This window comes from Sphaerulina musiva (genome assembly GCF_000320565.1).
Source record: "Sphaerulina musiva SO2202 unplaced genomic scaffold SEPMUscaffold_1, whole genome shotgun sequence".
Classification (NCBI taxonomy): Eukaryota; Fungi; Ascomycota; class Dothideomycetes; order Mycosphaerellales; family Mycosphaerellaceae; genus Sphaerulina; species Sphaerulina musiva.
Genome location: NW_016017383.1, coordinates 953,387 through 977,393, shown reverse-complemented (window position 1 = coordinate 977,393; position 24,007 = coordinate 953,387). Strand labels below are relative to the sequence as shown.

Below are 24,007 nucleotides of genomic sequence, written 5' to 3'. Positions count from 1 at the left end.
AGCTGAGCTGAACGCGTGGTACTAGGACCAGCGGCCGTACCCGAGTGGTTTAGGCGCATTGGCTGGGTCTAGATCCTTCTGACTCTGCTCGATCAAAGTGATTCAAGACCGCCTGGCAGTCGCACAAAGTTGTTCTCGCGTGCTACAGTCCATCCTCACCTGCAGCGACCTTCGAACAAACCGACGTCTTCTCTCACTCTCCTCTCCATTTGACCGCGTTTGGATCCGATCCCAGCCCATTCAGCAGCAAGCAAGCAAGCGAGCAAGCAGGCAAGCAGGCAAGCAGTAGACACCGCTCCCGCGGCCTGACCAATCTCGAGACTCGGCATCCGCCCGTCCGGAAGCGTGTTCCGTTGACCAGCAAACACCACTCAAGACTGTATCGCTCACCATCGATTGCGCGCTTCAAGCGGACGTACATGGGCCGAGCGACGTTCGCCGCCCTCGCCGTGCACAAATCTTTGTGGTCATAGGTCCCTGTGGTGTCGAGTACGAGTGACGACCTCTGGGTTTCAGATTGTTCTTCCGGGCAGCGCGTTCCTGCGTACGACCAAGGTGAGCTGCTCCATTCGCTTTCCATGTCTGTATCGCTATGTCGTCCAGTCACAAGTCCTCTGGTGCCAGCCCTGGGGTAACCTGCTGCCCTGCTTCACGGTCGCGAAGATTTGCATTATGCACAATGCCAAGAGCCGTGAAATGAAGGCACTTTATGCACCCTTTGCCCTCGTCGCAGAACGGTGGCTGCCTGGTATTTGCATAGCTCATCCATCCCAGCAACACAGACGTTTTCCAAAAAGCTACCAAACAACTCACTAACAAATCTTCTTCAGCCTCCATCACATAGGTGTCTCTGACGCCTGCAGTCCGGCGCTGCACCATGGCTACATATAACTCGCAAGTCCATACAATGCCTCACGGTCTGCCGAACGCTCAGACAGATCACGATGTATATGGTACGTGGCTCGCCGAATGACGCAACCTCATACTGCACTGGTCAGAGGGTGGCACACATGCAGCCTGCGCATGCTTTCGTGGCGTATGGCTGCTGCCGGATACATGATTGGAATCCGCCTGCAGAACACTGGTTCCGGTCGCATGGTAGTCGTCGCTTCACGAGACTCTGCTAATTTGATATTCCAGGCCCAGGTTCAGCTTCCAGTGACAGCAAAAGCCCTCTCAGCCTGAACTTCCTCAAAAATCTGAACCCAGACAAGAAGCAGACGAAAGGTACATGATATCATGCCTTGAGAGGTGAGGTGTAGTCTAATTGTTCGCATAGATGGCCAACCTCCCAAGCGGAGAGGTCCTAAACCAGACAGCAAGCCAGCCTTGACGAGGCGGCAAGAGCTCAACCGACAGGCGCAAAGGTATCACACATCAAGCTCATGATTCCCTAATGGTGCTGTCTGACAGTGGATAGGACGCATCGTGAGCGCAAAGAAATGTACATCAAGGCGCTTGAACAGGAGGTACTTCGACTCAAGGAGATATTCGCAGAAACCGCTCGTCAGCGGGACGCATTTCACGACGAGAATCGCCGCTTGAAGGAGCTGTTACAACAGCATGGCATCACCTACGACTTCGGCGCAACACCGATCAAGTTCCAACGTGAGAACAGCGGCTATGGCGCGAGCTCGAGCGGTAGCATCTCAGGCAGCTATCAAGGCACATCGGAGAGCACTGGTTTCAGCCCCCCAGCAATGTCTAGCCACATGAGACCACCTCAAGCGATGTCGGCGATGCAGACTGGCCAAATGCGGAGTATGGCACAATTGCCGAACAATCGACTCGACTACGACTCCATTGGAATCGACTTTGTCTTAACGTATGACTCCCAGGGCAGACCTCTGCCTATGCCCGGTCCATATCCATCGCCGCCGCCTCAAAGCTAGCCGAACCGATTCACGTTTGACTCGGTAGGCTCATCATATGCGCAAAGTCCACCTCGGCTGACGCTCACATCCTATAGGCTCGAGCGACCATGTATGGACCATATGCAATATCTCCTCGTACGCTCGCACAACCCCGACGGACAAGAAATGCATCATCCAATGGAGAACCCAGACGATTCCCAACACGAGCACATGTCCGGCCACGCGTTGATGGGCAGTGCAGCGCCCTGGTCACACATCAAGGAGAAGCCCACGGAGAATTATCCTCATCAGATGCCGACAGATATTAGCAATGACACTCTTGCGAAGCTCCTGGACCTGAGTGCGCGACTTCCCATTGATCGCGAAGGAGAAATCACACCTGTCATGGCGTGGACGATGATATACACTAATGACCGGATACGGGACTTGGACAAACTGGACTTGGAGAGACTCAAGACCAATCTTACCCCCAAAGTGCGATGTTACGGGTATGTATTCATGATCCGATTGGTGCTACTTGATGCGGAAATATTTCGAGCTTTCTTTGGCTGACCCCGATCGCTCTAGATTTGGTGCCGTACTTGAGGAGTTTGAAGTACGGGACGCTTTGAACACTATACTTGCTGAAAAGGACATTGTACCCGCGATGTCGACCGCCATGCCGACGGCCATGTTCGTTCCACAAGCACAAGGTGTGCACTAAAAGGAGCGATGCACGAGCAATATTCTACATCATCTTCAAAAGATGGCCAAGGCAACTTGATTTGATCTATATAGCGGTACCCCAGAAAGAGGAGGGGCAACCCACGGAACGCTTTTGGTTCGCTTCACAATTCAACGACTCATTAGTTGATCATGGTGCTTCCTTGTTCTCCACACATCATTGACTGTCCCACTGACAGAAACATCCACCCGAGCCTCCATCGATGCCCTGTCCCTCATCGTTGTCGTCGTCGTCGTCGTCATCATCATCATCACGTGTGCTCAAAATCTCGTCCTGCGTCGTCACGCCAGGTATTTCAGCTGCATCAAACAGCGTGCCACCCACCGCTCGATCTTCCGCTACCCAAAATTTCTCATTGACATCGACGCGATGTTGCGCGTCCAGAGCATAGCAGTAGACTCCCTTCTTTTCGGCTTCGCCTCCGTGGCGGTCAATGGTGAAAGTGACTGGGTATGGGAAACTGCCCGGGGCAGTCATGTCGTTCGCCGACGATGACTTGGCTTCGATCTGAGAGCCAGTGGTGGTTGCTTCTGCTGCAGGCAAATCGGCAACTGTGCCCTGCTTAGTCCAGATTTGAACGAGCATTCTTGTCTGAGAGAAGCTGCATACTGCGGATGCATCTTCGAATGCCACGCCGCTTGTGACGTTGATGCTGCTGTTTCCAGGAGAAGAAGATGAGGGATTTGAGATGTATACCGAGCGATCGAAGTATGTGTAAAATCCGTAGTGCTCGGTATCTTGATCGCGATTGTAGAGTCTGAGAGGCTGAGCTGTAACGTAGGGATACAGTATGGAGTCTCCGGGTTTGCCATTCGACTTCAGACCCGTATGAGGTATCTGCGATGGCGCTGCAGCCGTCTTCGTCGTGGAAGTGGTATCCTCGGTATTGATAGGATAAGGGTAGCTGAAGTCCGAGTTGCGCTTCTGTAGTTTCGAATCAGTTGCAAGGGCCAGGGGATCAACTAGAGATATGTAAAAAGGTGTTTCTTCGCCATTATATGGCTCGCTTGTGTTGTCAGTTGTGCGGCCAAGGTAAATCTGATCTTTAGTTGCAGGCGCCTCGGGTGAGGCATTATAGATATGTTCTTTCCAAGCGTCGCGCTTGTTATTCTTGACCGTAGTCTCATTCTTTGGCAGTGTCCCGTTTCTAGAGCGTATGATCAGTCGAAAGTCCGGCAAATCCGTGCTCGAGACCTCGGCTGGTGCTTTACATGTCCAGAGAGAAGAGTTGGTGCAAGTATCCCTCGACGCTGTCTTTCGAGGCTGAATCACCGTACTGACACCAATAGCTATTGGAGGAAAGACAGCCAGGTTCAGCCAAGTAGCTTGCACCTGCACATCATGATGCTTCTGTGGAATAAGGACCGCCAGCATGACCACCAAGAGCACCAGGACAGCACCGGAAAGAAAAGCGAGTAGCCAGAAGTGGCGACGGTACCATGGACGAGACGGTATTCTATTCTGAGGAATCTGGACTTTGAGTTGGCCGTATCTGTCTGTTCCGAGTCGTGGTTTTTCCGCAAGATACGTCGGTGGAGGAAACAGATCACGATTACTATCCGATATGCCTAAGCCGTATGAGTCTTGTCTTGTATGAGTGGGACGTAGCCTGGTGACACTAGCTGGGTATGGCGACTCTTGTGTCGTGACACGTTCAACGTGTGAATAGGATACGATCTTCTCATCAAGCGCAGTGGGTGTCGGAGCACGCGAGACGGCAATTTGCTTCTGCCCGGCAAAAGACGAGTCTGGACCAACAGGCATGCCGAGGTGAGCCTGCTGAACTTCTGGTGTTGCCGAGAGCGGCGACATCATGGATGTATTTGTTGTCTGCGTCAAAGCACGAATGGTTTTCCATCTTGGCTGCGGAGGAGTTCGAAGCTCATCTTCAGAGGGCGATGAGAAAAACGACGCTCTAACAGCCTTGTTTTGTATGGACGGTGGCTTCGATTCGAGATCAGGGTCGTGATGGCCGCCTGGCGTGTCACGAGTGGGCGTTCCTTCGGCTCCATTCAGCTCTCCAACCGCTGCTTCAGCGGGTGAGTCGTCCACATTTCCAGTATCAGTGGCATAGCTATAGCGTGCGGGCTGGTACACGCTCTGCGAAGGACTCCACTCTTGGGCAGAATCCTGCACATACAGGCTAGGGAAGCGGCGAGCAACGTCAAAGTAGGGCGCTGCAAGTCCCGTACTCGCGATGTAGTAAATGTCAAATGTTTCAGCCGCGGTATCAAGCATTGCCGGGGCTGTCAATGATCTTCGCAAAGACTTTTCATTTGCAGGCTCAGATCCAGCGTCATGCGACTTCATCGAGACGGGTGCTGAGCGTAAGACCTCATCGCCCGTGTCCGCCCCAGGTAAGTCCGACTGACCCATCGCCGCAGCATCTCGCAGTACTGGCGTACGGTCCGAAGCCGCAAAAGGAGACGGCTGCGGGGCTGACTTAGCAGAGAACGGCGAGAGAACATTCCACCATCCTTTACTGCGCCTGGGGGTGGGAAGACCTGGGGTATCATTGCCTGTTGGCTCTCCCGAGCGGGATTTTGGAATCGAACGAGATGTTTGTGGAGACTCTAGAGGCGAGTTGTCCTCCTCAAAAGTAGTGGTGGCCGTGAGAGTAGAAAACCGCGATTTCAGTCCAGTCGCGGCATTCCTCGTGAAAGGCAGTGGAGGCACAGGAGGAGCTACAGATGTGGTCATGCAGTTGGTATAGCGAGAGTACACACTTGACGCAGGCCGGCCTCCCTTGACTGGTAGAGCCTGGGAGCTACAGAATTCGTCTCGAGCTGGTGTGACCACAATCATTGGCGCGGCATTCCCATGTCTCGCATTCGGATCCTGAGTGCTGATAGCATGATTGACCTCTGAGCCAGACGTCTTATGTTCGGAATTGAGCTTCAGAGGTTCTGGCCTTCGTCCGAGCAGGCGCCGATGAAATGGTACGGCCTGCTCTGACTCCAACGGAGTTGCCACAATGGCACCTCGCTGACTTCGCACCGAGACATTGGCCTGCAACCCGGTGACTGGCTGCTCTGCGCCAGGATAAACGGGTGTTGTCTCTTCGAGAGGCAACTTCGATGCTGCTTTTCGTGCCTGTGATTCGGAGAAGCTGATGAATTTCAACTCGGGGATTTTCGTTTCGTATGGAAAGACCTGCTTCTGAACAGCACAAGTGGTGTCGATGCTGAGTTGGCCGCGGACCTTTTTGTTCTGCTTCTTGTCTAACTTTGACTGGTGGCTGAACATGCTGAGTGATCCTGTTGGAAGTAGAATTCTGGGTGAACCTGTGGGGAGTAGAATAGCGCCAGCGCTCTGATTATCTGGTTGCTCAACAACGCGGAACAAAGGAAAGAACGACTGAAGCACGCGCAAAGAAAAGCGTCACCAAGGGAAATCGTGCAAAGGCGGATGTATGAGAAAAAGGGTAGATTACCATGGCCGCAGCGAGCAGGCAGATATTCGAAGACGAGGCCAAACTGATGCAGCGCACTGACCTGTCCGCACTGTCTCGGCCCAGGTCTAGTGAGTCTAGTCAACAGAGGAGCCGCCAACGCAAATTGGCTGGTGGAACCATGAAGCATTGTGGCCGGAAAGAATAGAGTCAATAGAGTACTTCTCGGCCCAGTCTGTTGCAGAGCGTCGAGAGGGAAAAGGGCGACAGCCAATCAAGGCCTGCTGCTCAAGTTGTGCGACTGCTGTAGCCGCCGTCGCCGTATTTGTTTACTTGGCCCGGAGGTGATCCCGGTCTCGATGAGGCGCCTCAGGAGTGGGTGACACATGGTCTCGGAGGAAAATCATGTTGCAGACTCAGAACAAATCGTGTCGTTCATTGGAAGGATTCAATGTTCATGTTGTTGTCGTGAACCGGGAATCACAGGACACAGGTTGTTCGCTTCAGAGCGGCGTGCCGCGCCGTGAAGAGCCGTGCCGTGCCGTGCCATGCCTTAACCTGGTTTCTGCCTCAGAGTCAGACTCTGACCATAACCTATGACGTCGTCTTCCGACACTTTGACAGGCAACGACACAACTTGAACCTCCATCGCGCAGTCAATGATACATTCAGTAATAACTGAACACAACTGTTGAAATCACTGGCACTGACTCAGAATGGCTTCGAATCAAGGCTACGGCTCAGAATACCAGGCGCCACAACAAGGCCTGCCGTCCACGAACCCATGGGCCGAAGAACATAGTCCCAGTCAACAACAACAGCAGTACGCATCTCAGCAGCCACAACAGCAACATCTGCCACAGTCACAGTACCAGCAACCTCAGCAGCCATATCAGTACCAGCAACAGCAACACAATCAGCAACCCGGGTTTGCGGCCCCGCCAGGACCCCCTCCAGGCAGGGCGAATACTTTCAACGAAACAAGCTTTGTTCCAGAAAGTGAACAGAGCGAACAGCGGGAAGCCCTCGAGCACTTTGAGATGAACAACTCGAAGCCTGAGTCCCAGACGGATAGAGACGTAGCTCAACTGGCGACAGAATTTCCGAACCTTGATTCGTCTTTGATAGCTGCGCTCTATTCAGATTCACAGAATTTGGGGGCAACAAGGGAAATGCTGCAGGAGTTGGCTGCTACTGCTCAGTAATGGAATTGACAACGCGATATTGTGGGACGATGAGCAGAGATGTAGGAGATGCGTAAAGTTAAAGTCTATGCACATCAGTAATGAGATTTATTATATTATCCTTTCACCTCCATCTGCGAGCTTTTGGCTGCCTGAGGTTGACGCTTCTTATGCCCTGAGCTTTCCCCGCAAAACGTCACCCCCATGGCAATCTCTCCGCAAGCACGTGCATGTGAACACACATCATTCAATGTCTGCGACTCCAGTCACCTTGCACATCGACCAGCTTCGAGAACATCTGGAAGCAGCGACGGCGTTGATGTGACACCGCAAATAAAGTGCCAGCGCCGTGTGCACACCTACCTACTCCCACAAATCCTTTCTATCATGCCTCCGTCACCACTGCGAAGTCTACACGGCAGACGGCTCTGCATCCCGAGCTTCACGCGCAACTTCACTTCCTCGCGCCGAGCATTAGCAGACCACGTTCGAATTGTCGAGGTGGGGCCCAGAGATGGCCTGCAGAACGAGAAGACCAGTATACCAGCAGAGACCAAGATCGAGTTGGTGAATCGTCTGGCGAGGACAGGCCTGAAGACGATAGAGGCGGGCTCGTTCGTGCACCCAAAATGGGTTCCCCAGGTACGGTATTGCTGGGTCGAGTGGGTCAATGAACAACTAGATATTGAATGTATACAGATGGCAGCTTCCGACAAAGTCCTCTCATCCATGCTTACGAAACCACCTCCCGGCGACATAACTTATCAATGGCTACTCCCTAACATGAAAGGTCTCGAAAACTTCTTCAGTGTCATGAATAACAGCTCCTCTTCAGGAGATAGCGCATATCCCACACCTCCTCCCTCACCGACGAACGATGCCGGTCCAGCACTGAACACGTCTTCTCAAGACCCCAACGCCATGCCATCCTCCACATCAGGCGTGGATGCCATGTCCAAATCTCGAACCACGAACCCACAAAAACATGAAGTGAGCATATTCATGGCCGCAACCGAAACCTTTTCCCAAAAGAACACAAATTGCTCCATCGCCGAATCACTCTCCCGTTTCGCCCCTCTCATCACTTCAGCCAGTCAAGCCGGCTATCCAGTCCGGGCCTACATCTCCGTAGCACTAGGCTGCCCCTTTGAAGGCCCAGACGTCGATCCTCACCGGGTAGCAGAGCTATGCGCCACACTGCTCGAACTAGGTGCAGATGAGATCAGTGTGGCAGACACCACAGGAATGGGAACAGCGCCTGCAACGCGTGAGTTGTTGAAGACGTTGAAAGAGGCAGGAGTACAGAATGAGGATCTTGCCATGCATTTTCATGATACCTTTGGGCAGGCTTTGATCAACACTATGGTCAGTCTGGATCATGGGGTCAGGACTTTTGATTCTGCTGTGGGAGGACTGGGTGGTTGTCCCTATAGTCCGGGCGCTACAGGGAACGTGTCTACAGAGGATCTAGTACACTTTTTGAGTAGTCTTGGAGTGGAGACGGGGTGCGATATGGAGGAATTGAGTCGAATTGGAGACTGGATCACGAAGGAGATTGGCAAGGGAAATGGCAGTAGTGCCGGGAGAGCGACTATGGCGAGGTTGACGAGGGAGGGGAGGGCGTAGTTGTCTTTGCTAGCACGCGTGGAAGTCGCAGGTCAAGGATATCATCCAACATTGCACAGAAGCTATCAAACGAGATCTCAACATTGCACTTTCCACACCTGCAGTCGACTAGACTGTGATGATGGCTTCTGGTCGCATGTAACTCAAATTTCCGCCACAAATACTGCCAGGTGAGGTGGGATGGAGTCGCACTGGAATCGCCCATCTTGTGCAGCTCGATCTCAGCTCATGTCTCAATCGTGGTCCTTGCGTCTCCTGGCCAAATCGATCTGGCTAATCTTTGACGTGCCCGTTGTCGTGGCTTTGAAGCTCTCGCCGCCAAGGAGGTGACCAGTGAGTCCTATTGCTCTCCAGATGATGGGTCAGATGCTCTGCAACCCGCAATCAAGTCTGGCTCAACGTCCCCAATCGGCACTTCTATGCTCGTCATGCAAGATTCGCATTGGATCAGTGCCCGGGAGAAACAGCTGGCAGCAAGACAGAGAGGACGATCTCTTTGTAGAGTTGGTGCGCGTCTCAAGATGGCTGGTTGGCGGTAGGGCTAAGATCTCTAGCAGCTTTTGTGTTTGCCTGTTGGGAGCCGCCGCCGCCGCCCATCTGCTCTCGAAATGTTTTACGAATCTGCAAATAGGTTTAGCTTTGTTTTCTTCTTCATTTTCGCATGACGATCATGTCTGTAACGTAACGTACGCCATCAAATGGTGTGCCGCCATCGCCTACGTCCAGAAATAGCACTCCATAAACGCAGACGAAGACGATGCTGCCCCATTGAGCAAGCTTGACTCCCTTGGTCCAGTTCGGTCGTGCCCACTTCAGCTTTGCTCGACGCCTATAGCGTCTTTCCAGGCGGAATTGATGCTTCTGGGAGAGCTTGGTGAAGTCCGGAGGCCATGTTTTCTTGCATTGGTAGGGGTTGTCTGCTATCTTGTAGGGGAAGAAGGGCACATTCTCAGGCACCTGAGGGGCCCTGCTGAAGAGAGATGAGAAGAGGGAGGCCATTGGATGTGTTGCCACCACGTCACGTTGTGGTGGATGTGGATGAAAGGGACGCTCGCCGAGGCGGCCGAGTCCTAGGAGGTAACAGCGCGAGCTCGGCGCGAAATGACGCCGAACAAAAAATAGAGCTCTCCAAAAAGAGTCACAAGCACACACGACTTAGTAGTTACACAATCACACCCTCTACCACCACGACGACGTCGCTCGCTCTCCGTCTCCTCTCGCCGCGGCTGCGTGGCCTGCGCACCAACCGACTGATCTTCGCAACCATGGCTTCCGCCGCCGCCGCCGCCGCCCCCACGGCGGGCAGTCTGGAGATCAAGAACACGGACAAGCGCGACACGCTCATTGCCAGCGAGAAGAAATACCAGCAGCAATGGCAGGAGAGCAAGGTCTTCGAGCAGGACGCGCCCTCTCTGTCAGAAGTGCCCTTCCATGCCATTGCGCCCAGTGAGCTGCGCAAGAAACACCCCAAATACATGGTTACCATGGCGTATCCGTACGTCAACGGAACGCCGCACGCGGGGCACGCATTCACGGCCAGCAAACTCGAATTCGCCGTGGGATGGGCACGTATGCAGGGCAAGCGGGCACTGTACCCTCAGGGCTTCCATTGCACTGGCATGCCCATCAAGGCTTGTGCCGACAAGCTGGTGCGCGAGATTGAGATGTTTGGCCAGAACTTCGAAAAATACTCCCCTGAGCAGCCTAGTGAAGAGGCGAGTGCTACTCCACCTGCGCCTGTGCAGGAGACGACAAAAGAGGATGTCACCAAGTTCTCTGCGAAAAAGTCAAAGGCGAATGCAAAGGTCAACTCGGCTTTGAAATACCAGTTTCAGATCATGCTCGCCATTGGCATCCCGATTGAGGAGATTCACCACTTCGCTGATCCGCAACACTGGCTGCAGTACTTTCCACCACTTTGGAAGCGCGACCTCGACAACATGGGCTGTCGAGTGGATTGGCGACGATCGTTTGTCACGACTGATGCAAATCCATATTACGATGCTTTTGTGCGATGGCAGGTGAATCGCCTGAAGGAGATGGGGAAAATCAGGTTCGGCAAGCGCTACACTGTTTACTCGCCTAAGGATGGTCAGGCGTGCATGGATCACGACCGACAAAGTGGCGAAGGAGTTGGTGTGCAAGAATACACTGCCTTGAAGCTTTGCGTCAAGGAATGGGCAGAACCAGCCAAGAGTAAGATTGAGGGCAAGATTCCTGCAGGCGGCAAAGTTTACTTTGTGCCTGCAACCCTGAGACCTGAGACGATGTACGGCCAGAACTGCTGCTTCGTGGGCCCAACGGTTGATTACGGGGTCTACGAGGTCAAGAAGGGCGAGGAATACTATTTCGTTTCCCACCGTGCTGCAAGGAACATGGCGTATCAAAGCATATTTCCGACCTGGGGAGAGTTTCCTAAAGTCGCCGATTTCAAGGGGTCTGATGTTGTCGGCACTCTTGTGAGCGCTCCATTGTCCGTCCACAAGGAGGTTTTCATCCTTCCCATGGAATCGGTCAAGCCCAATAAGGGCACTGGAGTTGTCACAAGCGTGCCATCTGACTCTCCCGATGATTATGCCACGACGCTCGATCTGCAGAAGAAGGCTGAGTTCTATAAGATCAAGAAGGAATGGATCGATAAGGAGATCGTACCCGTCATTGAAACACCCGAATATGGAAATTTGATTGCGAAGAAGCTTGTTGAGACGATGAAGATCAACTCACCGAAAGACGCAAAGCAACTGGCCGAAGCGAAAGAGATCGCATACAAGGAGGGCTTCTACAAGGGCAAAATGATCGTCGGAGCTTATGCTGGAGAGTCTGTCGAAACTGCCAAGCCCAAAGTACGTCAAGATTTGATCGATGCTGGGGATGCGTTCGCCTATGCCGAGCCTGACGGTCTCGTCATGAGTCGGTCCGGGGATGACTGCGTAGCTGGTCATCTGGACCAGTGGTTCATGAACTATGGCGAGCCTGCAAAGTCTGGTGATCCAGAATGGCAGCCGGCAGTCCTGAAACACGTACAGAACGCAGATGGCCAGGGCCTCAACACCTTTTCCACCGAAACAAAGAATGCGTTTGAGAAAGTGCTCTTTTGGCTCGCGCAATGGGCTTGCGCCAGAGGCTATGGACTTGGGACAAAACTTCCGTGGGATCAGAGTCAGCTCGTTGAGAGTTTGTCGGACTCCACGATCTACATGTCGTACTACACCATTGCCCACTTGCTCCACAAGGACATTTTCGGCAAAGAGAAGGGACCAGCCAATGTCTCGGTGGAACAAATGACAGATGATGTCTGGGACTGGCTGTTCTGCAGGACCGATGAGATTCCAAAAGACTGCTCAATCCCCGAGGAGACTCTTCACATGATGCGTCGAGAGTTCGAGTACTGGTATCCACTGGACCTTCGCGTCTCTGGGAAGGACTTGATCCAAAACCATTTGACCTTCTTCCTGTACGTGCATATTGCTCTGTTTAAGCCAGAGTACTGGCCACGTGGAGTCCGTGCCAACGGTCACTTGCAGCTCAATGGTGAGAAAATGTCCAAGTCCACAGGCAATTTCCTGACCTTATACGATGCAACATCGAAATTCGGTGCTGATGCCACTCGTGTCGCTCTCGCCGATGCCGGAGACACTATTGAGGATGCCAACTTTGACGAAACAGTCGCCAATGCCAACATCCTGCGCCTCTTCGAGCTCAGACAGTGGTGCGAGAATGTCGTCACTGACGCGCGTGTGCTCAAAGAAGGCGAGACTTACGCCGAGGTTGCAAAGAACGAAAGACACAAGACCAACGATGCAATTCTTCGAACGGGCAAGAAGGTGTTTTGGGATGAGGTGTTTGAGAATGAGCTGAATGGTCTGGTAAAGGAGACCGAGCAGCGATACAACGACACTGATTACAAAGCGGCTCTCAAGAGCGGATTCTACGACTTCACCAATTCTCGCGACTTCTACCGTGAGGTCACCAAGGCTGCAGGTATCGGCATGCACCAGGATCTGGTTACCAAGTATGTGGAATACCAGGCTCTCATGATCACGGTCGTTGCACCCCATTGGGCAGAACACATCTGGAAGGAAGTCCTTAAGAAGCCCGATACTGTACAGAACGCTCTTTTCCCACAAGTCGCGGATCAACAGCCCAATCTCACAGCGGCGCGCGAGTATGTTCGCACCACTCAGAACAACATCACCAGTGCCGAAGGCGCTCAGCTCAAGAAAATGGCCAAGGGCAAGCAGACCTCGTACGATCCCAAGAAGGACAAGAAGCTGAGCATATTCTTCGCGAAGAAGTTCCCTGCGTGGCAAGACAACATCATTGACATTGTGCGCCAAAATTTCTCCAACATGAAGGTTGACGTCGGCGCAGTGAACAAGTCTCTGCCCAAGACTGAAGTCAAGCGTGCGATGCCGTTCGTGAATAGCTTGAAGAAGAATCTGGAAAGTGGCATCGCGGCAGACACGGTCTTTGAGCGCAAACTAGCTTTCGATGAGGCTGCTGTCCTGGCAGAGATGGTTCCTGGACTGAAGCAGACAGTACAAAAGTGTACAGTGATTGAGATTGTCTTGGTCGACACGGAAACGAAGACGGGCGAGATTGTTGCTGGTACACCTGGGGTCAAGATTGGCGAACAGCGAGCAGATTTGCCACCATCGGCGGAAAATGCTGTCCCTGGGCAGCCCACGTCGTTTTTCGAGAACGCTGTGGGTGTATAAGTGCACATGTCTATGATGTGAGGGATTGCACAGAGTTGTGCAGATGCACAACGATGATGACGGTACGACGTGCTGTTCATATGCAGTGACCATGAAATCAATGAGGTCCATGAGACACCAATGAACAGACAGAGTAGAGCAGATACATGTAGCATGATGAATCTTCTCTCTCGTCATATGCAATATCTCACTGGTTCTGGTTCCCATGTATGACCCCAAAAGTCTTCATCAGATCTCGCCTCTATGTTACATCTGAACCCGAAATTTTACCTACCTGACCTCCTCTCTTCGTCCACACAAAAACACACACATATAGACCAAGTCTCTACAATCGTGCTTTATCCTCAACAATTTCCTCTCCCAACTCATTAAATTCCAACTTCCTCCCCGTCCGCAAACTCTTCTGCAACGCATCCCCAATCTTCACCGCGGTAATAGCTCCCGACAAGCCAAACGGCAACTCCTTCCCATCAAGCACACACTCAGTAAACTCATTCGACTCAGTCACAAACGCCTCTTCAAACCGATCATAATACGTCTGCGGCACCTCCCTCCGAATCCCATTCGCCTCATGCACCTCGACCAAATTCTTCTGCGGATTCCCATTCACGACAATTTTACCATGTGTGCCGATAATTTCCGTCGTGTCGATTTGTCCGGCGGCCATCATGCGCGAAGCGTAAAAATAGGCGATTTTGCCGTTGTGGAATTCCACGATGCCGACGCCGTTGTCGACGTCTTGGTGTTGGGAGAGGTCGGTGAGTCGTGCGTTGATTCCGACGGCTGTCACGCTTTTGATGATGCTGTCTGCGCCGAAGTACCAGAGTGCGAGGTCAATGTCGTGGATGTTGGCGTCGACGAAGATTCCGCCGGAGAATTTGGCGTACTGTATATATCGGTGAGGAGAGAGAGGGAGAAGGTGTTAGTGAGAATGGTGAGACAACAGCATATATAGGTAGGTAACACAGATTTCTGGTGGTGGTGGTGGTGTAAGGTATACATACTTGCACAAAGTAGTCATCATCGCGATGCTTGTCGCAGGTCTGTGACCGCAGTATGGCAGGACGACCAATATCTCCCCTCTTGATCCTGTGAGCTGCATCTCGGTAGCTGCCATCAAAGCGTCTCGAGAAGCCACACAGCACCTTCAAGTGTGGTTTCGCTCGTGCAATTCTTTCCACATCTTCACAGATCTTGACACTGGTCGAGAGTGGCTTCTCGCAGAGCACATGTTTGTCAGCTTCAATGGCTCGAATGGTTTGTGCTGCGTGCTGGGTGGTGATGCCGGCGACCACCACAGCTTCGAGACCCGGGTGCTGGAGGAAGGCTTCGTAGTCGCTGTAGAGCTTGGTGCCGTAGGGTTTGAGGCGCTGTCGGGCCCATGCGAGTGCCTTCTCGTCGGGATCGAATGCGGCTACGAGTTCTGCGCGAGGAGTGCGGTCGAGGAAGTGGAGGGCATGGCGAGCGCCCATTCGGCCCAGGCCAGAGACACCGACCTGGAGCTTGCGGACCATGATGCTCGGTTGTTCGTTTGTTCGTTCGTTCGTTCGTTCGTTCGTTCGTCTGCTGGGTCAATACTATATGCCGTGTAGTGGTGCAGTAGGTAATATAGATAGAGGTCAAAGGAGACAATCACAGGAGAATCTCCGAATACTGTACTTTTGGTCGAGGCACAAAGTGTAATTACCTATGATGGTGGTAGCAATGAACCCTCTGACCATCTCGTACACCAAAGAAGGTTGCCAGGAAGTTCCCTCTGGAACCTCGACACCTAGATCCCCATCAATGCGTGTCTCGCAGGAGTTTGATGTTGTGCGTTCTGAGACGAAAACCCTTTCATCACTTCGACAGGATGAGGATGGATGTTGCGTTGCACATATCGTGTGGGATGATGGGACAAGGACTTCCAACGTCTCAACAGTGGCAACACAATAAAAAAAGGTCTCAGCGGCAAAACATTGAGGCAGCAGGCCCTGTTGCATATCCGCTATCCCCCTGTGGTCGGAGAGGTATGGCCGCCATGGCGGAGGGCGGAACGGCCTAGAATGGAAAGGTGGCTTCTTCACTCACACGACTCCACCACCCCGCAGTAATCACTCGAACCACTTACCCCTATCAGTTAAGGGTCTACCATGGCTCCTTGGCTGCCCAAAGTGCACCATGGATGTCGAGCAGGGGAGAGAGAGAGCGGTTATCGCCGGCCATGTGACATGTGTTGGCATGATGGCATCCTCCAGGCTCCACGCGGCCAGCCCAAATGAAATGCCTGGGGTCTTCGGCCAAAGCCCGACTGATCCGCCATCGGCAAGTGGTGTGCGTGGTGGGGGGAGGGGGGGACTCGGGGGAGGAAGATTGACGAGAATACAAACTCGTGATCCATAAACTGTATGTAGCACACACAGCACCATCTACAGGACACGACATAGGACAAAACCTTCTTCAAAATCAAACATGGCCACCACTTTCACTCTCAATACGGGCGCTCAGATCCCTGCAGTCGGTCTGGGAACCTGGCAATCAGGTCAGTAGCAGCTACTGCTGCCCAGGACTGGTCAAACATGACAATGTGTGCTGATGATATTGCATTGCAGACCCAGGACAGGTCAAGACGGCGGTGGCTCACGCCTTGAAGTCTGGATACAGACACATTGATGCTGCTTTCGTATATGGAAACGAGAACGAGGTGGGTCAGGGCTTGAAGGAGGCCTTCGACTCGGGCATCAAGAGAGAAGATGTGTTTGTGACCTCGAAGCTGTGGTGTACATACCATCGCAAGCCTGAAGAGTGCCTGGATGAGAGCTTGAAGAGACTGGGGCTGGCATATGTCGACCTCTACCTCGTCCACTGGCCAGTGCCAATGAACCCCAATGGCAACGACCCGCTCTTCCCGAAGCTGCCAGACGGATCCCGAGACCTCGACCATGAGTGGTCTCATGTAGAGACGTGGAAGAAGATGGAGGCTCTGCTCAAGACGGGCAAAGTCAAGGCAATTGGTGTCTCCAACGTAGGTTGCACAATTTGAGGCTGCTCGCGTGCACGGTGGATTACTGACGAGATGGTGAAATAGTACTCCGTCCCGTTCCTCAAGGAGCTGCTAGAGAAAGCCGAGATTACACCTGCCGCCAACCAGATCGAAAACCACCCGTACCTCCCACAGCAGGAGATTGCCGACTTCTGTAAAGAGAAGGGCATCCTGATCGAGGCATACTCCCCACTGGGCAGCACTGGTAGCCCACTGTTCAAGGAAGATGGCATTCAGAAGCTTGCAAAGAAGCATGGCGTCGGAGAAGGCACCATCCTCATCAGTTACCAGGTCAGCATCGGCCACGTCGTCCTGCCCAAGTCTGTCACGCCACAGCGAATCGAGGACAACTTGAAGACTGTGCAACTCGACTCGGACGACCTGGCCGCATTAGCAGCCATTCACAAAGAAAAGGGCATCACGAGATTCGTGTACCGTAAGTGCCGCCCTTCGCCGTGTCATATCCTCGTCCTGAAAGACACTAACATCGTCCCAGCTGCTTTTGGCGTGAACATGGGCTTCCCAGACAAGCAGTAGACCAGTGAGTGGCCTATAGACATAGAGTGTAGTCTACCACAAGACTGCCAGTCATGCAATAAAAAAAAGCGAGCAATTTCCTCTCCAGTCGATCCTTCACCGTGTTGTCGATTTCTCTCGCTTGCGAAGCTCCTCGGCTTTAGCCTGCAGCACATCTTTCAAACTGTCGTTATGGCGTGCCAATAGCAGAGCATCACGTTCGTTGATGATCGAGCGGTCCGCATGACGGGCAAAGGCTTCCAGATCTGCTGCAATGGTATTAATCTTCGCCGATGCCATTTCCGTCACGCCGGCGATGAAGGTGGGTGATGCGTTGATGTTCTGCTCGACGGCGATGGCATCAATAGTCTTGCCGATGGAATGCCAGAGTGCCGCTTTGAGCCTTTCGTCGTCGCCTGGTGTAGCATTGTTGGGTGTGACCATGATGGCTGGCAGACAGTGCTGTTTGGGCTGAGATTGTGCTGTCGAAGGGTAGAAGCGTAGGAGAGCGTGGCGTTTCGCGTCAAAGTCGCGTCTGCTGCCAAGAAAACACTTGGACTGCCTTCTACCCCTTCACACCCCTTCACACACCTTCACACACACTCTCCATCAAGCTCGTCGTGGCAGCATGAATTCTCGCCTCTGCGGTCCATCACTGTCTACGCCTCCTGATGTATGCGAGATGCTATTGGCCAATCCAAGTCGATGGAATGTGCTCACTAACCACCTCCCTCCCTCTCCTGACGCGAAGAATGTAAGGTAGTCCTCCTGTACTCGCCACAGCGAGGTATGTCTTGTCTCAAGATGGCTCGATTCACCATATACATGTGCTTGGGAACGCCTAATGGCCGTCGGCACGATGCATACTCTCTGTCAAGATGGCTTCCATATCAAAATCACACAGCTTCTGGACCCTATGCGGTCTCCTACTATGGCCCATCACATGTCTGACGCACATGGAGATGGACTGGCCTTATGCACTCCGTTCCAAGCACAACCCAGACAACGATTACTCCAACATCGACTACAGCATGACTTCGCCCCTCAATGCAGACGGGACCAACTTTCCTTGTAAAGGCTACCAGAACGACAGACCTTTCCAATCGGTCACAACATATACAGCGGGTTCCACATACAACATCTCACTTGCAGGCTCAGCTACGCATCTCGGCGGCTCGTGTCAGATTGCCCTGAGCTACGATAATGGTGCCACTTTTCGAGTCGTGAAAAGTATCATTGGTGGCTGCCCGCTGAGCTCTTCATATGACTTCAAAATACCATCCTTTGCGCCCAGCGGATATGCGTTGCTCTCGTGGACGTGGCAGAACCATGCGTAAGTCATGCAACAATAGAAGGCATTGCCAAAGCCAAGTATTAGGATAAGCTCGAAGACGTCCATTGGCACAGGTCTAGAAGAAATACTTGCTTACCTTCTACCTGTTCTTTTGTTCAGGGGCAATCGAGAGTTCTACCAGAATTGTGCACAAGTGAAGGTCATTTCTAGCGCAAGCCGACGATTAAGACGGCAAAGCTTCCACAGCTTCAACAGCCTCCCATTCATCTGGAAGGCAAATTTGGAAGGTCTCAACGATTGCGCGACTGCCGAAGGAAGTGATCCTGTATACCCCAAACCCGGACCTGACGTTGTATACGCCGGTGACGTTACTGCTTCGAGCCCAGTCTCTCCTGGAACCTGCGACTGGCCCACGCCATATGGCCTCACGTACAAGAACCGAGGCGACAGCACACTGTCTCCAGGCGCGCCCGACATCACCACGGACGACGTAGACTCACAGATGATCGATGCCATTCGATATTCTGCCCCACAGTCCGAAGAAGTGAAATTATCTGCTTTATACTCTCCCATTCGCAAAGCTTCCACATCAGCATCGCAGAACGACGAAACTACAACGGGGATTCAAGGACGATCTGCATCAATTACGGCCATTCCGACTGCCAGCAATTTTGACGTGCTCCACAATGCTATTTTCGTTTCCACTCGCTCGACAGTCACTGTCACGGCGGACTGTCCGGCCACGTTTATTGTTCCAGCTACCCTCTCCACGCTCACAACAACTCGCAAGTCACCTTCTTCGGCGAGTCCCACCGTGCTCCACCAGACTACCGCCGTACCATTTGCCACGGGTGATATCAATGCACGCTGCCTTCCGTGCGTACCAGGTAGTTACCTCTGCACGAGCAGCACAACATTCCTAACTTGTAATTGTAAGTACCTACCTTACCTAGGTATCACTCTTGTGTTTCGTGCTGCTTGCTGGCAGCAGCACTCCAAGCCATCCAAACTGATGTAAACTGAATATCAGACAACGATGACACTATCCCATCATCCGACGAGACGTGGGTCTACGCTGAAAGAGACCAGCGATCAGTCGCCGCGGGAATGGAATGTCTGCCTATGCTGTCGCCATATTCATCCGGTTCAAAAACTGAATACGGCCAACAAGACAATACTCTCCTCGTGGGCGAATATCGAGATGATCGTGTGATCCGAGCACGGCCCGAAGGTGGTTGTGATGTTGATGGCAGTCTGCGATGCACATATGAAGGTGGACAGTTCAGCGTTTGCGACCATGGTGGCTGGTATGCTGTTGATTGAAAAGCTCCTTAAGGAGACATTCGCTGACTTCATGTGTCCAGGGTGCCAATGGGGGCTGTTCCTGTTGGCACACAGTGCCAAAACGGAAACATTGTGTCCACGACTTGAAAAAAGCATGATATGTACGCCCCTTTGCCGTTTTATGCGTGTGGATGCAATGTACAGGTACATGTACCTATAGACAAGGACTGGAAATGACCCTGATGACGGCATGAAACATCCGATTAAGGTACATCAAAAGTAAAAAAGCTTTCATCTTTCTATAGCCGAGCGGTGTCGTTGACATCCGCACTGCTATCAATAATGACCTTCAATACCAATTTACCATCAGCATCCTTCGTCTTACCGGCCATGTCAAAGGCCTTGACCGCTTCTTGAAAGCCGGCAAAGCGATGGGTAATCAATTTCGAAAAGTCCGGACCCGCCGCCGATTTCGAAGCTTGTAGCACGATGTCGATGCTTTCTTTGTACGTGTTGGCATATCGGAACACACCCACAATATCCACCTCTCGCAGTGCAGCGGCACCCAAGGGCAGTGTTTGAATGGGATGGCCCATGCCTACCAACATGAGGCGACCACCTGGCTTGGTCGACTGGCAACAAGATTAGACCACAGACCGGATTGGGGAGGGCGGCGTGGCGAAAAACTTACATATATGCCGGCTTGCACACACGAAGGAACTCCTGTGCACTCAAAAACGACATCCACCTCACCAATGCTATCCACCCTTCCCACCTCTGCAGCAGTCTCCTTTGCAATCTGCAAGCTCTCCTCGATATCCTTCCCCCGCCGCATCGGAACCGTATAGCTCTGATGCGCAAACCCATTCTGTACCGCAAACTCGAGCCGCCCGGCATCAATATCCGCAATCACGACCTTCTTCGCGCCTTTCAACTTGGCCACTGCCGCACACAACAAGCCCACCGCCCCGGCCCCAAACACCACCACCGTCGCATCCTCCTTGGGCATCAGACTTCTCCGATACGCATGCAACGCCACCCCCAACGGCTCCAATAACGCTCCCACATCCACGTCCATTTCCTCGGGCAATTTATACACCCATTTCGCGGGATGATTAATCCTCGACTGCAACGTCCCCTGAAAATGCGGAAACGCCTTTCCACTACTGCGGAATTTCACGTCGGGACAAATGTTATATCTCCCCTCCTGACACCGTTGACATTGCTCGCACGGTAATCCGACTTCCACGGCGACTTTGTCCCCTGCTTGGAATTGCGAGGGAGGAATGGCTGAGCCCACGGCGGCGATGATTCCCGCTGATTCGTGGCCGAGCGAGAGGGGTTCGCGCACTAGAATGTCGCCGTTGCGGAAGTGTGTGTAGTAGTGCAGGTCGCTACCGCAGAGGCCGGTGGATGCGATGCGGATTTGAACTTCGTGCGGGGCGGGAGGGGAGAGGGTGCGGGTTTCCTGGTGGGAGAGAGGTTTGCGTTAGCGAAAAAGAAGATTCTTTTGGCTGAAGTATCGTTATCATGCGAGATGTAGAGAGGATACTAGTCACATACCACGCGGAGGTCTTTTGCAGCGTGGAGCACTGAGGCTTGGATCTCCATGGGAGCTGCCATTTTGGTGGTGGGGTGAATGCAGTTGTCTCTTTTTCGCTCTCTCTCTCTTTCTCACTCACTCTGATGAAGGATTTTTTGGGACAAAGGTTAGAAGTCTCGAGAAAGAGAGGAGTAGTGAGTGGATTGTGAAGATTCGATTATTTGAACGGACATGTTCTCAGCATTATTCGGGCCAGAGAAATGCGAGAGGAGGGGCTCATCGGCATATGCAGGCGACCCAACTCCCTCTGCCGCCCACCAAGATGTGTGGATTCAGTCCTCTCCACAGTGGTCTCTGCGGAAGAGCCCAGGTCGAGAAGGATATTTATTGTGGTCTTGTAAGAGTCCACTGTGACTATCATGGATAGGCGCGTCGCGTCGCGTGTTCACGGCAAGCGGGGCAGCTGCGTCGGCATTTGGCTGACTCGAGAATTCCATGTCCTTCCAACATAAGGTACATGTAGGTAGTCACTCTTATAGTCACTCACTCTTACTAGGTACACTCAATCAAGCAAGACCTTCACAATGACTTCAGTAAACTCCCTGTTCAGCCTGGAAGGCAAGACGGCGTTGGTGACGGGCGGAACTCGAGGGATCGGCCAGAGTATGGCCATCGCATTGGCGGAAGCGGGAGCAGATGTGCTTCTCGTGCAGGTACCTATATCGCAGCTCTACCATGGAAAGGTGAAATCTGTGAAACGAGACTGATGGTGGTGACTACCCAGAGAGACGAGTCCAACCAATCCACCAAAGAAGCAATCGAAAAGCTGGGGCGAAAAGCCCAAATCTACGTCGCCGACCTTGCCTCCAACGACTCGATGAAAGCTCTCCTCCCCAAAGTGCTCGGAGACGGTCACACGGTGGACATATTATTGAACTGCGGAGGCATCCAACGTCGACATCCCGCCCACCAATTTCCCGACGAAGACTGGGCGGAAGTCATGCAGGTCAATCTCAACGCCGTGTTCACGCTGTGTCGGGACGTGGGGGCGCACATGCTCTCACGAGACGCAGACTCGTACGGCAGGAGGGGGAGCATCATCAATGTGGCGAGTCTGTTGACATTCCAAGGAGGAATCAATGTGCCCGCTTATGCAGCATCCAAGGGAGGTGTTGGGCAATTGACCAAAGCCCTCTCCAATCAGTGGGCCAATCAGGGCATCACGGTAAATGCGATTGCGCCGGGATACATTGCGACGGAGATGAATACGGCATTGCTGGCGGATGAGAAGAGAGCAGCGTCGATTCTCGAGCGGATACCGGCGGGGAGATGGGGTAGTCCTGATGACTTCAAGGGCAGTGTAGTATATTTGGCAAGTCGAGCAAGCGCCTATGTCAACGGGGAGATTCTCACGGTGGATGGTGGATGGATGGGTCGGTAAAGAGAGAAGTCTTTTTTTTTTGATAGTCATGTGTCATGTCAATGTCAGACCTGAGGCCACTATTTGATCGGCAATACGACCAAGTACCGCTCGCCTACCTCCTACCTCCTACTCGGCTATTGAATGGTGTCATGAGGTAAACCGCAAGTCTACCCACGTGCGAATCGGTGCGAGGGACAGGAATAGAAGTGTCATTAGCTCCTTAGTGCAAAAGACAAACACACCACAGAGTGATGACAGAGACGAGACACATGACAATAGTACAATGCACTGTACAAATGTACATACAAAATGTGCAATGTCGACAGCCATGGCGGAATGGACAAAAACGGCAACACCGCCCCGCCCGCTCCAGAAGAGTTTTTTCTTTTGTTGTTGTTGTTGTTGCCCTACATCAGCTGGGGGCGGTTGGAGGGTTTTTCTGGGGGAGTGAAGGATACCCCGGCAGTCCCCAGACGACGAATTTATCCACTATCTCGCCCCCCCCCCCCCCCCCCGCGAGGGTCAGTCATTAAATATTGTTGATGAGTGGATTTGATTGGCTTCCTCCACCTTTTTACTCCGGACGTGCTACTCGAACTAGAGGTAGATGCATTTCTGTAGTGTGGTGGTGTGGGCGGGATGGAGTCGATGATGAAACCTCGCAAAAGACGGCCCGCTCGTATGTACAGTAAGTACATACAGTAGGAGGTGCCTCAGTACAGTAGCTCAGTGCGTCCGGCGAATGGCGGCTGCGGAAGAATGCAACGCCTATCCTGACCTCTGGTGGAGCCAGATCTAGCCCTATGGGGCCAGAATAGTGGATCGTGGAGAATGGTCGCGCCGATGGATCAGTGTTTCCAGCGCAGGCCGGGCACGCCAAGGAGATGATCCTGACTGTTTTCTGCACCTCTTACATGGCAATGAACATTTGACCCATCATCACTCATTCTCACCCAATCATAGCATAGATGAGCCCTCCGAGTGCTGTCAGCGGAACATCATAGGGCCTGAAAGTGGAGTGCGCTAGGGGATTGATTTTTCCTTTGGGCGCTGGCTTTCCCCGACCATGACCTATGCATCCGTCCACATGGCCGCTTGGCGTCCCCCCCGGTCTACCGCGGGATACAGAGTACTTGGGTCTGGCGCAGACCCAACGGCATATGATTTCTCGTCTACTGGACGAAGAAGGGAGGGAAGCAAGTGGCAAAGCTGCACGCTCTCTCAACGACTTGTGGCATTCGTATGCCGACTTGCCTTTGCCGTGCTCAGACGACTACTGTAGCCTACATGGAGTCCAACAACAACCTTGTGTGTCTTGGTGTGCGGACGGCCCTATCTCGATGTTATTAAATCCTGCCCTCCCATCTTCCCCTTCCCCCCCCCTCCTCCTCCTCTCCTCCTCCTCCTC

At 52.8% G+C, this 24,007-nt stretch overlaps 12 protein-coding genes across 12 annotated transcripts; 7 read left to right on the top strand and 5 right to left on the bottom strand.

Moving 5' to 3' along the window:
- Nucleotides 1-877: 877 nt before the first annotated feature.
- SEPMUDRAFT_103885 (uncharacterized protein) lies at nt 878-2,577 on the top strand (the record flags this gene model as incomplete). The annotated part of the gene is made up of 6 exons (XM_016900520.1): nt 878-953; nt 1,141-1,227; nt 1,280-1,367; nt 1,421-1,825; nt 1,970-2,362; nt 2,442-2,577. The coding sequence occupies 6 exons, from the start codon at nt 878-880 to the stop codon at nt 2,575-2,577; spliced, it is 1,185 nt and encodes a 394-aa protein (XP_016764635.1).
- On the bottom strand, nt 1,293-5,965 carry SEPMUDRAFT_122027 (uncharacterized protein). The gene is made up of 2 exons (XM_016901745.1): nt 2,442-5,965; nt 1,293-2,362 (listed from the first exon to the last, which is right to left on the bottom strand). The coding sequence occupies exon 1, from the start codon at nt 5,842-5,844 to the stop codon at nt 2,755-2,757; it is 3,090 nt and encodes a 1,029-aa protein (XP_016764634.1). The 5' UTR covers nt 5,845-5,965; the 3' UTR covers nt 1,293-2,362; nt 2,442-2,754.
- A 697-nt stretch (nt 5,966-6,662) lies between these two features.
- Nucleotides 6,663-7,300, top strand: SEPMUDRAFT_145741 (uncharacterized protein). The gene has a single exon (XM_016903240.1). The coding sequence runs from the start codon at nt 6,706-6,708 to the stop codon at nt 7,192-7,194; it is 489 nt and encodes a 162-aa protein (XP_016764633.1). The 5' UTR covers nt 6,663-6,705; the 3' UTR covers nt 7,195-7,300.
- Nucleotides 7,301-7,429: 129 nt separating this feature from the next.
- SEPMUDRAFT_145740 (hydroxymethylglutaryl-CoA lyase) lies at nt 7,430-9,803 on the top strand. The gene is made up of 3 exons (XM_016903239.1): nt 7,430-7,815; nt 7,873-9,420; nt 9,490-9,803. The coding sequence occupies exons 1-2, from the start codon at nt 7,561-7,563 to the stop codon at nt 8,797-8,799; spliced, it is 1,182 nt and encodes a 393-aa protein (XP_016764631.1). The 5' UTR covers nt 7,430-7,560; the 3' UTR covers nt 8,800-9,420; nt 9,490-9,803.
- Nucleotides 9,316-9,798, bottom strand: SEPMUDRAFT_112554 (uncharacterized protein; the record flags this gene model as incomplete). The annotated part of the gene is made up of 2 exons (XM_016900987.1): nt 9,316-9,420; nt 9,490-9,798. 2 exons carry the CDS (start codon nt 9,796-9,798, stop codon nt 9,316-9,318), a joined length of 414 nt encoding a protein of 137 aa, XP_016764632.1.
- Nucleotides 9,804-9,985: 182 nt separating the features above from the next.
- Nucleotides 9,986-15,205, bottom strand: SEPMUDRAFT_55912 (NAD(P)-binding protein). Its single transcript, XM_016909380.1, has 2 exons — nt 14,522-15,205; nt 9,986-14,403 (listed from the first exon to the last, which is right to left on the bottom strand). Exons 1-2 carry the CDS (start codon nt 15,029-15,031, stop codon nt 13,843-13,845), a joined length of 1,071 nt encoding a protein of 356 aa, XP_016764630.1. The 5' UTR covers nt 15,032-15,205; the 3' UTR covers nt 9,986-13,842.
- SEPMUDRAFT_122023 (leucyl-tRNA synthetase) lies at nt 9,986-15,205 on the top strand. The gene is made up of 2 exons (XM_016901744.1): nt 9,986-14,403; nt 14,522-15,205. The coding sequence occupies exon 1, from the start codon at nt 10,065-10,067 to the stop codon at nt 13,515-13,517; it is 3,453 nt and encodes a 1,150-aa protein (XP_016764629.1). The 5' UTR covers nt 9,986-10,064; the 3' UTR covers nt 13,518-14,403; nt 14,522-15,205.
- Nucleotides 15,206-15,865: 660 nt separating this feature from the next.
- On the top strand, nt 15,866-17,157 carry SEPMUDRAFT_145739 (Aldo/keto reductase). The gene is made up of 4 exons (XM_016903238.1): nt 15,866-16,038; nt 16,109-16,521; nt 16,585-16,975; nt 17,036-17,157. Exons 1-4 carry the CDS (start codon nt 15,969-15,971, stop codon nt 17,074-17,076), a joined length of 915 nt encoding a protein of 304 aa, XP_016764628.1. The 5' UTR covers nt 15,866-15,968; the 3' UTR covers nt 17,077-17,157.
- Nucleotides 17,158-17,172: 15 nt separating this feature from the next.
- Nucleotides 17,173-17,499, bottom strand: SEPMUDRAFT_112550 (uncharacterized protein; the record flags this gene model as incomplete). The annotated part of the gene is made up of 1 exon (XM_016900986.1): nt 17,173-17,499. One exon carries the CDS (start codon nt 17,497-17,499, stop codon nt 17,173-17,175), a length of 327 nt encoding a protein of 108 aa, XP_016764627.1.
- A 434-nt stretch (nt 17,500-17,933) lies between these two features.
- Nucleotides 17,934-18,731, top strand: SEPMUDRAFT_23351 (uncharacterized protein; the record flags this gene model as incomplete). Its single annotated transcript, XM_016908370.1, has 2 exons — nt 17,934-18,388; nt 18,509-18,731. Coding segments are annotated over 2 exons (678 nt in total), but the record flags the coding sequence as incomplete, so codon positions are not given.
- A 1,089-nt stretch (nt 18,732-19,820) lies between these two features.
- On the bottom strand, nt 19,821-21,309 carry SEPMUDRAFT_145737 (GroES-like protein). Its single transcript, XM_016903237.1, has 3 exons — nt 21,197-21,309; nt 20,325-21,101; nt 19,821-20,265 (listed from the first exon to the last, which is right to left on the bottom strand). Exons 1-3 carry the CDS (start codon nt 21,254-21,256, stop codon nt 19,933-19,935), a joined length of 1,170 nt encoding a protein of 389 aa, XP_016764625.1. The 5' UTR covers nt 21,257-21,309; the 3' UTR covers nt 19,821-19,932.
- A 451-nt stretch (nt 21,310-21,760) lies between these two features.
- On the top strand, nt 21,761-22,697 carry SEPMUDRAFT_75743 (2-deoxy-D-gluconate 3-dehydrogenase; the record flags this gene model as incomplete). The annotated part of the gene is made up of 2 exons (XM_016910114.1): nt 21,761-21,889; nt 21,961-22,697. 2 exons carry the CDS (start codon nt 21,761-21,763, stop codon nt 22,615-22,617), a joined length of 786 nt encoding a protein of 261 aa, XP_016764624.1. The 3' UTR covers nt 22,618-22,697.
- Between the last annotated feature and the right edge of the window lie 1,310 nt (nt 22,698-24,007).